This window comes from Vombatus ursinus, unplaced genomic scaffold (assembly GCF_900497805.2).
Source record: "Vombatus ursinus unplaced genomic scaffold, bare-nosed wombat genome assembly UNPS02014812.1, whole genome shotgun sequence".
Classification (NCBI taxonomy): domain Eukaryota; kingdom Metazoa; phylum Chordata; class Mammalia; order Diprotodontia; family Vombatidae; genus Vombatus; species Vombatus ursinus.
The window spans coordinates 53,126,521-53,141,737 of record NW_020954590.1 but is presented as its reverse complement, the minus strand read 5'-3'; the positions used below and the strand labels follow the sequence as shown (position 1 = coordinate 53,141,737).

General features: G+C 40.8%; 1 protein-coding gene across 4 annotated transcripts in view; it reads left to right on the top strand.

The window, feature by feature from the left end:
* LOC114053921 (oxysterol-binding protein-related protein 1) overlaps positions 1-15,217 on the top strand; it is a 305,142-nt gene that overhangs the window by 282,428 nt on the left and 7,497 nt on the right. For all 4 annotated transcript variants that reach the window (XM_027877060.1, XM_027877061.1, XM_027877062.1 and 1 more), the window contains 6 exons: positions 315-422; positions 927-1,016; positions 1,227-1,353; positions 6,256-6,372; positions 7,683-7,806; positions 9,843-9,933. In XM_027877060.1, coding sequence (XP_027732861.1) covers positions 315-422; positions 927-1,016; positions 1,227-1,353; positions 6,256-6,372; positions 7,683-7,806; positions 9,843-9,933 — 657 coding nt within the window. The remainder of the gene's footprint in view (positions 1-314; positions 423-926; positions 1,017-1,226; positions 1,354-6,255; positions 6,373-7,682; positions 7,807-9,842; positions 9,934-15,217) is intronic.

Below are 15,217 nucleotides of genomic sequence, written 5' to 3'. Positions count from 1 at the left end.
GAAGAAAATCTTTTGAGTACATTACTTGGTTGTTAAATGCCATTGTGGAAGGGCCTAAGTTTTCTTAGCCTGCAAAATGGCATTAGCAGCTGATTCGTCAAAAACGCTAATACCAATCAATAATAATCTTCTGACAGCTGATATGTGTGTTTTTTTTTAACCTTGATTGGGTGCTAGTTTTAAACTTCCTAGGCTGCATCATTTAGAGGAGACTAGCCTTTTCTATATACTATGATATTTTCCGTTATAAGCCAATGGTTTATTGGCTAAGTTGAATAACAGAAGAATATGCTATTCCTCCCTTACTTTTTTAGGCACAATGAAGCCTATACGTGGACAAATCCGACTTGCTGTGTGCATAATATTATTGTGGGTAAACTCTGGATTGAACAGTATGGCAACATGGAAATAACAAACCACAAGTAAGTTAGACTTTTTCAGAGGAGAGCACATGTTCTTTTAAGAACCCCTGATGTAGTTCTGTGAGCTTCAGATTAGAATAACTATGATGGGAACTGATGAAATATCTAAGAAACAGATAGAAATATAGTGGTAGTGTCAGGACACTGGGTTTGACTCCAGACTCCGACACTTTGATAACTTTGTGACCATAGATATTCACCTCCTCTCTGAGCCTCAGTTTCCTTAGCTTCAAAATGGAGACAATATGATTGCACTGCCTGCCTCATTAGTTGTGAAGAAACTTCTTTATAATTCTGTTATATAAATGGGAGCAGTTGTTATTATATTAAACAAAAAGATCCAGTCCCATCTAACTCCTCATTATCACCTTTATTACTCAACTTTTGATATTATCGTCCAGGTAAGTCTGTTTGGGAAATGTACTTAATTCTGTGGCAGGTTCTTTATTGAGCAAAAATTTATACATGTAGATTGGTCATCTAAATGTGATGTCTTTGTCATAGGACTGGGGAAAAATGTATATTAAACTTCAAGCCATGTGGCCTTTTTGGAAAGGAATTACACAAAGTTGAAGGCTACATTCAGGACAAAAGGTAATATTCCTATTTTAATTATGTACTAGATAGGGAATAGGCTTCCACATTAAAATAGAGTTGTGAGATAAGTTTAATACAGAAGCATTCCAAGAAGTTGCAATGTAGCTATAGCTTCTGTCTCCTTTTTTAACTGACATAATTGGCAAACATCTTTAGAGCACCACAGAACCCTGGCTCCCTGCGCTCAACTCTAGCCTCTGTTTACAGCAAAAAGAAGCTGCGGGCCCTCTACGGGAAGTGGACAGAGTGCTTGTACACTGTTGACCCTGCCACTTTTGAGGCTTGTAAGAAGAACGACAAGAAAAATGCAGATGAGAAGAAAAGCAGCAAACAGGTGACTCTTGTGACACTGCACCCACGGCAACATCAGACACTGTCACACCCGTCTCGTTCTCTTCGTGGGTGAGGGGCAGTTGGGCCACATGTGAAGTAATGTTCGCGTAGATTTTTACTTGCTATAGTTGCAGTTGTTTCCTTGAGTCTTTTCTAGCACATAAATTTCAGCCTGAGATGCATTAGATTTGACACATTAGGCTGTGCCCTTTAATAGGCTGTGGAGTGATTTTCATCTGTTTTTATCAAGTCTTAGAATATATTTTGTACTTTTATCTAATTGACCCTGGAATGGAAAAGTTGATTCATTCAACAAGCGTGTAAGTGCCAACCAACATTTGTGGCAGGTATAGCACTAGACACTGGGCCGCCAAATACAAAAACCAAACAGTCCCTGCCCCAAGGAGTTTAGATTCTGTACAAAGAAAGGCAAACACAAGATATGTAGTTCAAAAGTAACTTCTAAAGGAGAGGACATTAGCAACTGAGGAGAGGGGCAAGACAGGCTTCCCCTGGTAAGTGGCGCTTAGGCTGAGCTGTGAGGGTGAAGAAAGGAGCACGCACATAGCGGGAATGGGGGGTACATGGACAGCCAGCCTGTGTAACAATGTGGAGGCAAGAGGGAGGATGGGGAACATAGAGTAAATGAAGGAGAGTAATGTGTGATAAACTTGCAAAGGAATGCAGGACTATTTTTGCAAAGAGCTTTAATTGCCAAACAGGAGTTTCTATTTTATCCTCGAGGTAAGAGGGAACTACTGGAGTTTCTGGAGCAGGGCAGTGACGTGGGAGAGACAGGAAGCAGAGAGGAACCTGAACTAGACTGGTCCCTGTGTGAGTGGAGGAACGTCATCAAGGTAGAAATGACGAAATTTGGCAAAGTATTGGATAGGTAGAGTGACAGAGAATGAGGAGTCAAGGATGACCCTGAGGGTTATGAACGTGAATGGCTGGAAGGATGGTGGTGCCCTTGACGAAAGTAGTAGGTAAGTTAAGATTGGAAGATAATGAATTCTATTTAGGAAATGTTGAGATTGAACTGCCTATGGCACATTTAGTTGGAGGTGACCAATAGGCAGTTGATGATATGGGACTGGAGTTTAGGAAAGAGATTTAAAGCTGGACGTAACTGTTAGTTACCTGAATAGATGATGGTTGAATCCATGGAATCAGTGAGATCTCTAAAAGGATGAATGTAGAGACTGAAGAGAAGAGAACCAAGAACAGGGCCCTTGAGTATGTCCATATAGATGGGTCAAGGCATGGCTAGAATCCAGCAAGGGGGACTAAGAGGGAGCAGTCAGAGAAGTAGGAGAAGAACCAAGAAAGCTTTCACAGAAATCCAGGCAGAATAGTGTCTAGGAGAGAGCAATCAATAGGGTGAAATGCCACAAGTAAAGTCAAGAAGGATGAGGACAGAGACAATACATGGGATTTTCCCCTTAAGAGCTCACTGGTAACCTTTGAGAGAGAAAATTCAATTAATGAGGAGGTCATAAGTCAGATCGCAGTGGGTTGAAGAGTGGGAGGTGAGAAAATGGAGTCAGTGAATCTATGGAATTTAGCTATGAAAGAGCTTGGTGGGGGGATAGTAGAATCAAGCAAAGTTTGGAAATTTGGAAATTTTGTAACTAGTAGGGAAGAAACCTGTGGATAAGAAAAAACTGAAATTTAGGAAGAGCAACTGACATCCAGGACATAAAAGAAAAGGGTTTGTCATTGGCAAGGAGAAGAGTCGCCTCTTTCTCCAAGATTGAGACAAAGAAAAAGAGGGTAGGGGATGCTTTAGGGGAAATTTGAGAGGTGAAAGTGGAGAAGAGGTTCAGGACAGATGGCTTCCATATCGTCAGTGAAGCATGGGATGTACAATCTTCTGCTGAGAGGGCAGGTGGTGTGGGAGGCTTGAGGAGAAAAGAGATTTGAAATAGATGCTGTGGGAAATGGGATAAAATATCAATGAGGGAAGAGAAAAAAGATTGATGTTGCAGCAGTTGGGAGCCCACTGGAGATTATAAAATATAAATCTGGCCTGGATCCAGTTGGTACAGTCATGTGACTTTCTACAGCACCATTCAGCAGCAGAGAAGGAAGATAGTGGAAGTAATCCATAGTAAGGATTTGGAAAATAATGAGCAAGCATAAGGCAAGAAAATAAATTGATAGTAACGATACTTTCTGTCTCATGTTGAGTGTCTATGGCTAGCATGCTACGTACTTTAAATGTTAGAGAGATTTCATTTTCCTTAAGAGAAGTTTTGTATTTTATTTTAAAATTTGAACTCCTTAAAATAGAAGGCTTTTCTTGAAATTTATTTTCATAGTTAATGAATCCATTTATTGAAGGTGTGTGTTTTATTGTCTTTTTTTTCTATAAACAACAAGTGTGATCACAGAAGGGAATAAGCATCAGTGTCCTATTGTCATTCTCTTTTTTAGACCTTCCTCTTGATGAAATAATTAATATTCTGGGCAAAATTACCCTAATCTCATGAAATAGAATTCTCTCCTATATGACATCAGCACGGATAATCAGAAAGTTAGCAAATTTCTTCCCTTTCTTTGGAGCAGAAGAGGAGAGATTTGAGGCCAAATGGTAGCTGAGAGGTAGTTTGTTAGATCTGATGAGCTAGTGTCAAAAAGAAGATAGAGATGTTCCTCAGAGCAGCAAAGAAGATTCTGAATTCTATCTGTTCTTTAGTGCAATGGTGTCAGACTCAGAGATGGAGGGCCCCTCACCTGGACATAAGGATCTCTGTGAGCTGCCACAGTGTCTATGTTCTGTTGTATTTTTATTTATTTTTGTTTTTTTTTCTTCCAATTATATTTTAATCTGGCTCAGGTGACCCTGGGCAGTATTGCCCATGTGTGTTTGATGCCTCTAGTTTAGTGGTTGCAGTAGAGTGTTGGACGAGGAGTCAGAAAGAGCTGCATTCAGATCCTGCCTCAGATACTGCCTGGCTGTATTGTGTGACCTTGAGCGAGTCACCTAACTTCTTTCAGCCTACTTTTCTCGTCGATAAAATGGGATTGTACAGGGTGATGGAGAGGATTAAAAGAGATAATGTATGTAAAGTCCTTTGGAAATCTTACAGCAATGTATAAGTGTTAGCCATTATCATTGTTATCACTACGAAAGAACATGGTCTTAAACTGGAACCAATGAGAAAGAGAGGGAGAGAGAGACAGAGAAAGACCAGGAGAGACTAGTAAATGCCACCTTAGTCTAGACTCTCTTTTCTTCTCACCCTTCCCGTTCCATTGGATCAGACCTCTTTTTCTCTGAGCCAGAGCTGGAAATCTCCATGAACACCAAAATTTCTCTTCCTTAATGTAGTTCCTTAATGTAGTTCCTTAATGTAGTTCCTTAATGCCTCCTGGAGCTGTGAATACTGCCCAGAGGATAGCTGGAGGTAAAGAGGAGCTCCTCCTATGGGGTGGTGCTGATGGGCCCAGTGTGCTGTAAAGTAGAAACTACTGGAGCGCATCCTAATCACAGCAGGCCAGGCCAGGCCAGCATAAATCCTGCTGCTTCTCTTCATAGAATCGAATAACTAGGGAAATTTAACCTGAAGAAGAGAAGCTATACTAATTACCTTCAGATTTTTTAAGGGTTTTTGCTTGACTCTGCTGAATGTGTTGCTAACTAGCATTTATGTAGCACTTGAAAGTTTGCAAAGCGCTTTACGTACGTTATCTCATGTGGCCTTTACAATGGCTCACTGTGAATCGTGCACTGTTATCATCTGTATTTACCAGATGAACTGACTGAAATACCCAGAGTTGTGACTTGCCCAGGGTCACAGAGCTGTCTGAGGAAGGATTTGAACTCGGGTCTTTTTGACTCCCAAGTCTAGTACTCTATCATTCTGTAACACCAAGCTTCCTTAAAATAGCATTCAGAAGCAGCCCCATTCAAAGTCAGCTGGCAGGCACTAAGGTCAGGTGCTGCAAGGCCCAGGGCAGGACACCTGGATAGGAGTTTATCTCATTGTGCATCTGCATTCAGGCCCAGGAGGTGGAAAGAAGTAATGCAGATAGATGGCCCAGCGGGTATAGGGCAAGATGGGCAAACCTACCAGTAGTCTTATTACTCTGAACCTTGCGGTCTTGAAGGCTATACTGGCAGAGTACAGGTTGTGACAGTAGCCTCCATATCTCTCTGTCCTCTAACTACTCTTAATTCTAGTGCCTTCCAAACTCCATTGAATCCTATCTATTCTGTTTGTAGTTTGTTTGTACATAATCGTTTCCTTGTTGCCCCCCTCCCCATTAGATTGTGAACTCTTCGAAAGCAAGGACTGTCTTTTTGTCTTTATTGTGTCTCCAACACAGGAGCTTATTAAATGTTTACCAACTGACTGCTTCAGTTAAACAGCGAAAGAAAATAAAAAGAACTTCTTTCCTCAAAGAATTCTTTATCTTGCTAAGAAATATGAAGAGATTTTTTTTTGAGAAGAGATTTTAATTGGTAGATTATGTGAAATTTAGAAGGAGTGACTGATGTTTTATTCTGTCTCCTTGGATAGGGATCTCATCTTATGCTCCCGAAATATCCCACTCTAGTTCAGAGGTGAGCAGTTTCTGGTAGATGCTCAATATATACTTGGTTTAACAAACATTTACTATTCATTTTATCTCATATCTCATATTTTATCTCTCGTATTTATTAATCACCTTCTATCTGTAGGTGCTGGAGGTGAACAAACTAATGAAAACATAATCCCTGCCCTCTCGTTGCTTACAGTCGAGAGATTTAGAGGAGATGAGACATTTACACGGGTACTTGACAGATCAAATTTGTAAAAGTGCTTTGAAATAGTTAAAAAATACCATATAAATCTCTAGTAAAATTTCTAAAGGTAATGTTGCATATAAATTTTGTTCATGTGTTTACTTCTTACAGATGGGCACTTCTGAGGAACCAGATGAAATGCCATTGCCAGATTCTGAAAGTGTGCATGTCATCCCAGGAAGTGTTTTGCTCTGGAGGATAGCTCCAAGGCCTCCCAACTCTGCACAGGTCAGACCATGATTTTTGCATACTCTCCAAACCCCGCATTTTGCAGACAAAACCACTAAGGTACAGGGAACTTAGGTGACTTTTTCAGTGTCACACAGCACTAAGTATATGAGGTAGGATCTGAACCCAGGTCTCTGACTCCCAAGTCTAAGACTATCCACTCTACCACACTGCCTGTCCAAATATTTAGTGTGTAAGCCTTCCTAGGAGAATTTGCATTTTGTAGACTAGACAATGAATGTATCTCCCAAAGCAGAATTTCATACACTGTGGCATCTGGGTAGAAAAGGAACTTTGGAGTTGGTGGCAAAAGTCAGGAGTGTTTTCCAATGCCTACTGCATCTGCCACTGGAAAAGAAAGGCCAACTCTGGTGCTGCAATTTGTCAGGCTTAAGCAACCCAACTCATAATAACAAGCCACTAGCATGAAGATAAATAGTGATTTCTACTGAAGAAGAAAAAATGTAAATATTTTACCTGAATCCTATATATATACTTTGGGTGGGGAGGGGGGCAGCATAGTGATAGAGTGCAGGATAGAATCAGATTTCAGATGCTTCCTCTCAGTGGGACCCTGAACAGGGACTTTAGCATCTCAGAATCTCTTTTTCCTCATATATAAAAGGAAAATTATAGTAACCCTTACCTCACAGGGTAGTCAAGAGGCCCATATGATATAATGTGGCATGGCGCAAGAGATAGACCTTCAGGCCTAGAATCAAGAAGACCCAAGTTCAGATCTGGCCTCAGATAGTTATTATCTGTGTGACCCTGAACAAGTCACCTAACCTCTGTCTGCCTCAGTTTCTCCTCATCACAAGATAAGGCTATCACCTACCTCCCAGGATTATTGTGAGGATATAATGAGGTGATATTTGTGAAGTGCTTAGCACAGTGCCTGGTACATAATTTTAATAAAAGTTTGCTTAATAAATGTTTGCTCCCCCCCCCACACACAGGACTTTGCAAATGTTTAAAGCAATACATAAATGTCAACTGTCGTTTTCTGGAGGAGGATCTGGGTCAGAAATTTGGTGTATCTATCAACAAGCATTTATTAAATGTTACTATGTCCTAGGTACTGTACATAGTGCTGGGGATAGGAACAGTGACCTCAGATCTCCTTGAAACTGATACCCTTAAGTGAATTAGGTTTAATTACAGAACTTACAGGTATAGCCTCTGATTTAATATTCTTAACAAGAAAGTGTTTATGTTGTCTAAGGAAATATCACATGTTAGGGACTTGTCATTTTGTTTTAAAGACATTTCTTGCTATCTGTAATTTTGTCCATTTTTCCTCCTTTCAGATGTATAATTTTACTAGCTTTGCTATGGTTTTGAATGAAGTAGATAAAGAAATGGAGAGTGTGATTCCTAAGACTGACTGCAGGTTACGACCTGACATAAGAGCAATGGAGAATGGAGAAATAGGTAACTTTGAAGAATATGAATTTATTTCAGAAGATGTAATAGCACAAATATTTGCATCAGTAGGGACCTACTATTTTCTTTTTCTCCTAGTATTTCTTCAGCGTTATTCTTAGTGTAATTGTTATATTTTTAAATATTTTCCAACTTTAAAGTAGACTTTGTTAATTTATAGAATTATTCATTACTAGTGTGACTTTGCTGATAATTAAGTATATTCCATGTGACTGGAATTAGAATACAAATCAGAAAAAATTAGGAAACAATATACTTGCCATCCGCAGGTTAAAATTTTATTACTTCAGGACATTTTTTAATCCTCTACTAAAATCCATCTCCAGTACCTCATGGTTTGGGGAAGCTGATACCTAATTGTTGAAGTCAAGTCCTGTCAAACTAGAAAGGACTCCAGTATGTGTCCATCAACAAATTCTGTATCTAATGATTAGCCTTGTTGGAACTGGAGATAGAAATTCATCGCTGTGACAATTCTTCTGGCCATAAGAACTGATAAAGATCAACTCCTAAAGAATGGATGCACTTGATAATAGGAGCATTCATGCAATGAAATGATAGGATCCAGGAGGTAATATATTTGGGGACTATTTGTATTTCCCTTGGCAGCCCTGTTTAAGGACAAAGGAAGAGTCTGTTCCTTAAACTAAATTTTGGAATTGCAGTCAGAAGACCTCAAAGGTCACATGGTCCAGCCTTTGCCTGGTGGCCTCTGGTGCTGAAGGAACTCACTGTCTTTTGAAGCCTTCCATTTCTTCCATTGACAGCTTTAAAGTTTTTAATTTAATATCCTATTGATGTACTTTGTTTTTATGTAAAATTTATTTCTGAATGTATTCCATTTCTTCCCCTGACTAGTAAGCCTTTACTTTTACCAAAGATTTGAAAAGGAAGGAAAAAACCAATTCAGTGAAACCAACCAATATATCAACGTGTTTGATGGGGGTGTGCATTGTATTCCACACCCATATGTATAGCTGTAATCGGTAGGAGTTGTGTTTTCCTTGTATTGAACTAAAATCTGCATCCCCATTGATTCCATTCATTGGCCCAATTCTGGCCTCCAGGGCCAAGCAGTAGAAATCTATTTCTAATTTTACATTATGGCCCTTCAGATCCCTCTGTTCTAGCTCTTCTTTTGTACTTAGAGAATTACCCCCAGATTCTTTTACTAGAATTCCTGTTGTGTGGTTTGGAGTACCCCCTCCTCTAAATGCATTCTCACCTTGCCACTGCTGCTCCAAATGTGGCATCTTAAACCAGACACAGTATTCCAAAATGATCAGTAATTGGTTATAATCATCAAACCTTTTTGTTTTATTTTAGAAATTCCCAAATTGCCTCCAACCATGTTATCTTCGTATTAGAAAACCTCAGATTTAATTCAGCTTTTATTAAGTACCTCCTGTTTGCAAAGCACTAAGCATTCAAAGGTATACACAACAGTGCCCTGCTCTTAAAGAGATTTCATTCTAATATGGGGAGAGGACAAGTCAACAAATAACTGTAGTATGAGCAAGAGTGGGGTAAGTGCCGAAGGGGTCCAGGCCAGCAGCTCTCAAACTTTGTGGTCTCACGATCTCTTTACACTCTTAAAAATTGTTAAGGACCCTCCAAAAAGCTCTTGTTTCAGTGAGTTATATCTATTGATACTCACCAAATGAGAAATTAAAACATCTTAGTTATTATTATGAAAATAATTTGGATCTTAAAGACCCTTTGAAAGGGTCTTGACAACCCCAGGGGTCCCTGAACTGCATTTTAAGAATTGCTGTTCTAAGCAAATGACTTTGAGAAACTGGAGGAGGCAGAGACTCTTTTGGTGATGGGGAGGGAGTGGCATCAAAGGGATGACACTCTGCCAGGTAATAGAGACCTTAATGGAATCTCTCTTCTCTTCATACAAAGTCAGCATTTTTATGTGCGTCCCAGATTTTCTTTATGACTCTCTAGTGAATATTTGAAATATTTCTTTGCCTCTAAACTGTGGCAACTTGCTGATGTTTTTAAATGCTCTTTTGTAGATCAAGCTAGTGAAGAAAAGAAAAGACTAGAGGAAAAACAAAGAGCAGCCCGCAAAAATAGGTCCAAGTCAGAAGAGAACTGGAAAACAAGGTATGTGGATATATGGGGGAGTACACATTGTCAAATGTTTTTAGCAGATGGGAGGCAGTAAGTGGTAGAAAGCCACCCTGAGAACAAAGAAGATCTGAGGTTCTAGTCCCGTCTCAGACACATCCAGGCTGTCTGACTTATGAGCAAATCACTGAATCCCTCAGTGCTCTAAGCAACTCTCTTAAGACTCTGAGTTTCAGAGAAGGTACCAGCCTATGCTGGTAGAAGGAATTTCCTCACCTGGGAGTTCCCTCTACCAGTGAAGTCACAGGTCCAGCCCCCTCCCTAAATTTTTTATTTTTTTTTTGGTCTAGCCCCTCCCTATTTTTTTGGTTTTTAGGCAGTTGGGGTTAAGTGACTTGCCCAGGGTCACACAGCTGGGAAGTGTCAAGTGTTTGGTCTGAGGCCAGATTTGAACTCAGGTCCTCCTGACTTCAGAGCCAGTGCTCTTATCCGTTGCACCACCTAGTTGCCTGCTCCCCCCATTTTTAGCAGCAGAGCAGATCCAGATTAGCATAAAAGTCTGACTGGTCCCTCCCACACCTTTGGAATATGCATGGGTACCATGTTTCTGTTTCATCCTAGTTCCATTTGTGCTCAGCTTCAAAAATAACTAGTTGACTAGTGTTCACTAAAGCTGTTCCATTTGCCTTGACACACAACTTGTGAACCATGCTTTCCACACACACACACACACACACACACACACACACACACACACGTAGGAAAAAGGGAATAGTATTTCTCCTGAGCTTTTAAAATACTCCCTTTTCTAGTTGCTTTGGTTTCCAGTGGTTTGAAAATGCTTAAGAAAAGTCCACATTTGGAACTTGGGGAAAAGAAAGATGATTTCCAATGACTTGCCCTAGCTAGAACAGAAATGTCCTTATCTGGAAAGGATGATGTGGTTGGCTATTTCTGGAATACGGACAATCATCACAAATAAATGCCTGATTAAACAATTATTTCGCAAATTGAGAGTTACTTGTAGGGTAGAGGGTAAAGCACTGGCTTGTTGGCAGCTTGTAGACCTGGGAATTCAAGTCCTAACCTCAAACATTTACATAACTGGTGATTATGAATGGGCAAGTCACTTAACTTCCATTTCTTATTCTTTAAGATGGAGAAAATAAAGCATTCCCCATCTACCTCATAGGAGGTAATAAAAGTGCTTTGTAAACCTCGAAATTCTCCCTAAATGTGAGCTAAATCTAACAAATTCTATTTATCTTCAGTAGGAAAGGAAATTAATTCCACAGCTACAAACTTTGTCCTAGCTAATTAATAAGCACTCTTCATATAATTTCCCATATTACTGCAATGCTCTTGCAGTTTAAAAGAAAACAGATTTGATAGATGACCAAACCATAATGCAACATCTTGAATTCCACTTGGAAAGTGGAAAGAACAAATACAGGGTAAATGTTTTCTAATATCTTTGTTTGAAACAATGACAGTTGTATTGTTGGCACTGATACGTTGGACTTAAGGAGGAGGATAGAACCTTTTTCACTTCAGTAATACCCTATAAAAAGAGAGCAAAATAAACATCTTTTCCCCAGACTCTGGAGGCTCCATGTAAAAGGATTCTAATTGCTAGTCTAATGGGCCTCAATTTTGAAAGTACAATATGTTAAATGTATGTTGTTTGACACTCTTGATCATCTAAGCTTTTATACAGACTTTTTTACTCTCCAGGGGCCTTAGAGATCATCCGGTCTCCTCCTTTTCCCCTTTATACATTAGACAGCTGAGTCCACAAGAGCAGGGCCTATCCAGAGACACAGAAGTGCTCAGTAGCCAGGGTGCAGCTCAGCCCCAGGTCTTCAGACTGAGCTCAGCGCTCTCCTTGCATTACCTCTACACAGCAATCTTTTACTTGGCCCATTTTTTAGTCCTCCCATCACAGGTCCCTTGCTCTAACGTTAGAAGGGATATTGGAGACCATCCAGCCCAACTCCCTGATTCTACATGTGAGGAAACTGAGGCCCAGGGAAATTGAGTGACGGCACCAGTGTCACAAGATAGTTATGAGAGGCAGGATTTTAACCCATATTCCCAGACTCCACAGCTAGTGCTCTTTCCATTATACTACCCTTCCTTCTCATGCATGCCTCTATTTCCCTGTGGGAAACCTTGCTTTTGAGTCAAGAAAAAAAAAAATAAATCATTTGGCAGTAGTTTTATTTTTAATGTTATTGCTAATGTATCTTGAAGAAAAATCCACCATTAATAACAGTATTCTGAATATTAATCCTTATTTTCCAGTCTGAGCTCAAACTCTGTAAGGGGTTCATTAAAGGTTATTCCTATCAAATAGGAATTGTGAACATCAAGAGCTGAGCACTTGCTGACAGCTTCCTAGGAAAAAGACAGTATGAGAGGAAGGAAAAATGTTATTGGTACCCAGAATGGCATACACTCTTCCCCCAGCTATCTATTTTCACCTCTTGGATCCGTTAGGTATATGCTGTTTGTTATATCAAAAGATGATCCCACGGCCCACTAGCTAGCTGGAGGATGTATACTTCGAGGCATCTGCCACCAAGAGTGGTTTGCACACTCCTTGGACCAGTGTCTCTTGGGACCCATAGCACACAGATTCAACACACGATCTGTGCAGGCTTAGCAGTTCAGTCTGTGAATGGAGTATTTTTTTTCCTTTAAAAAGCTACCACACTTCTTTCCACACCAGCCCCACCCCCACCGCCAGGGGCCACATTAGCTGTTAGCTCCCTGTTCTAGCCAGTGAGACTGACAAGCCCAAGTTCCTTTACTAGAAACCGTCAGCAGAGCTCTTCTTCTGATGTCATGATTGGAAATCCAATTTTAGCAAAGTGGGTCCCAGAGTGACTTGAAGCATAAGACCAGATGTTGGATGGAAAGCATATTTGGCTAGAACAGCAGAATGTCTTGTTTCAAGCAGTTGTGTGTAAGCATAGTTGTGCCTTCAGAAAGAAGACAACCCATGCTGACAATTCTTTGGTCTCTGTTTATCTCGTGGTGTCTCTCTTCATAAATTGTCTGCATTATTCCTCATGGCCTGTTTCGTGTTTGAGAGAGTCTGCCCTGAATAATAAGCCTTGGGATATACACCATTAGCAGCTGTATTTGGAGGCACCACATTGGGCTAAGCATCAGGCTTGTGGAACTCAATTATTTAGCTTGTGGCCTTGGCGCAGTCAGTCCCTGGGCCCATGTGAAATGAGGGAGATAAGCCTGGCACTCATTATTACCAACAAATGCTTATTTGTCTCACCTGGGAACACTGGGTCCGCCCACCCTCAGAATGGAGCCAGATCTTTATGAGCACGCCTGCTTTGGCACGAGCCACTTGTTCTACTACAGATAGGAATAATGGGGCAGAGTTTATCTGAGGGAATTGAGCTGGACTTTGGGAACACAGTTGGTGGAGTGGTGAGAGGTTTGGGATGTGGTAGAGGAAGGAAAGGGTTCCAATCAGTCTCAGGGACCAGTGACAAAACAGTCCTGGGCATTCTACTCCTAAGACAATTAAGAGTAGAGTTGCTCTTGTGTAACAGAATTGCTGCTGTTTTACAAAAAATAAAAGGTATTATTGAGAGGCAGTGTGGAGTAATGGAGAGGCTCTTAGCCTTGGGGTCTGGAGACCTGGGTTCGAGTGTCCCCTCGGGCCCATGCTGACCCTGTGACCTCTAGGCAAGTCACTTGAACTTAGGGCCCCTGGCAGCCCTTTTAAGACCACTAGTTGCAGAACATCTGCTGACCTGTTTTGGAAGAGGTTTCCTCAGCAAGAGTTTCCAGGCCATGGAAATCACAGGTCTGGATCAGTATTGATGTCAATAGGCATAATTGATTTAGGACCTAGAATTATGAAAGGGTAGTAAAGTTATCTTCTCTTTCTCTTCTCTTTTCAGTTCCTTCTTCCCCTCTCTCTCTCCCACACTCCTTGGGCTTTAGAAAGATCACTTTTGGGAATCTCTAGGTTTTGGACTGATGACTGTGGTGAAAGTGTGAGTTAAAATCACACAAACCTTTGTCTCATGGCCCAGGAGCTGGGCCAAGAAACAGTCTTGTAGTTCAGAGATTAGGCAGACCTTAAAGCTGGGTTGGGGCACCTGCAGCCTCGAGCAACATGCTCTTGATTCTCCCGTGCTGAATCCGAACTTCACAGAACAAATCCCCTTAATAAAAGGGATTTTTTCTGGAAAACTTACGGCCTCAAGGCTGCAGGTGCCCCACCCCTGACTTAGGAAAACAAACAAACAAACAAACAAAAACACTGATTGTTTCCAAAAAGACTTAAGCAGGTGTACATGCAGGGAATTTCTGACCCTCAGGGATCTCCACATTTGTACATGAAGAAGAAAAGGTCCAGATAAAGTCTATCCCTGAGTACATTTTACTGGATGTGGCTATTGAATATGTCTCGTTGCACAGATGACTTACTTTCCCCCACCCCTCTCCATTTTAAAACAGAAGAAACTTCATGGCGCAGGCTCCCAGGTTGGATGGTTTATGTTTGCTTGCGATGACCTTGATTTTGGTTTGCCTGCTCTTTGAAGTGCTTTACTTTGCTAGGTCTAAGTAGTAGCGTGTGTTTACTCCCTCTTTTTTTGATGTTTGGAATATAACTGTGCCCCTTGTTTTAAATCAAAATGCTGGAACTCTTGGCAAACGCAGCTGTACTGAGACTTTCTTCAGTAACTTCTGTGATTTGGGAGAAGTTCTGCTTTTGGTGTGATGCTCTTAAAAGCCAGTTATCCTAAGCTTCCCCCCACTGCACTGGCTTCTCTGTGGCAAAAGAATAGAGAATAGATGTGTACAAATCAAGTTCTCATTTTGTGCGGAGCAGATTAAAGAGTACCCTAAGTGGATATTGAAAATTTCTTTAAAATAGTCTCCATTTCAGGGACTGTCTTCCTTGACTTCTAGCTCAAAATGTATTCTTTTTTGAAAGAAAAGATATCTCGAATGAACAATTCAACAAACATTTTAAAGCACCTACTACTTTATCCTAAGTCACTGTAATAGGCCCTCCGGTACGAAGACAGACCGAAACAAAATTCTGCCCTCAAGCAGAAGGGGGGTGGTACAGATTGCAATTTAGATCAATAAATGCTTGATAATTTGGGTGAGAAAGAGCATCAGCTAGGAAAGGCATTTTCTTAGGCATAGCTGCAGGAGGGCAGAGTGCATTTGAGATTGGGCCTGGATGGGGGATGTGGACGGAGGCAACTAGGGCACAGTCAGAGCACGGCTAGATTGCTGAGCCTCCTGGTAGACAGGAACGTAGAAAATGAGA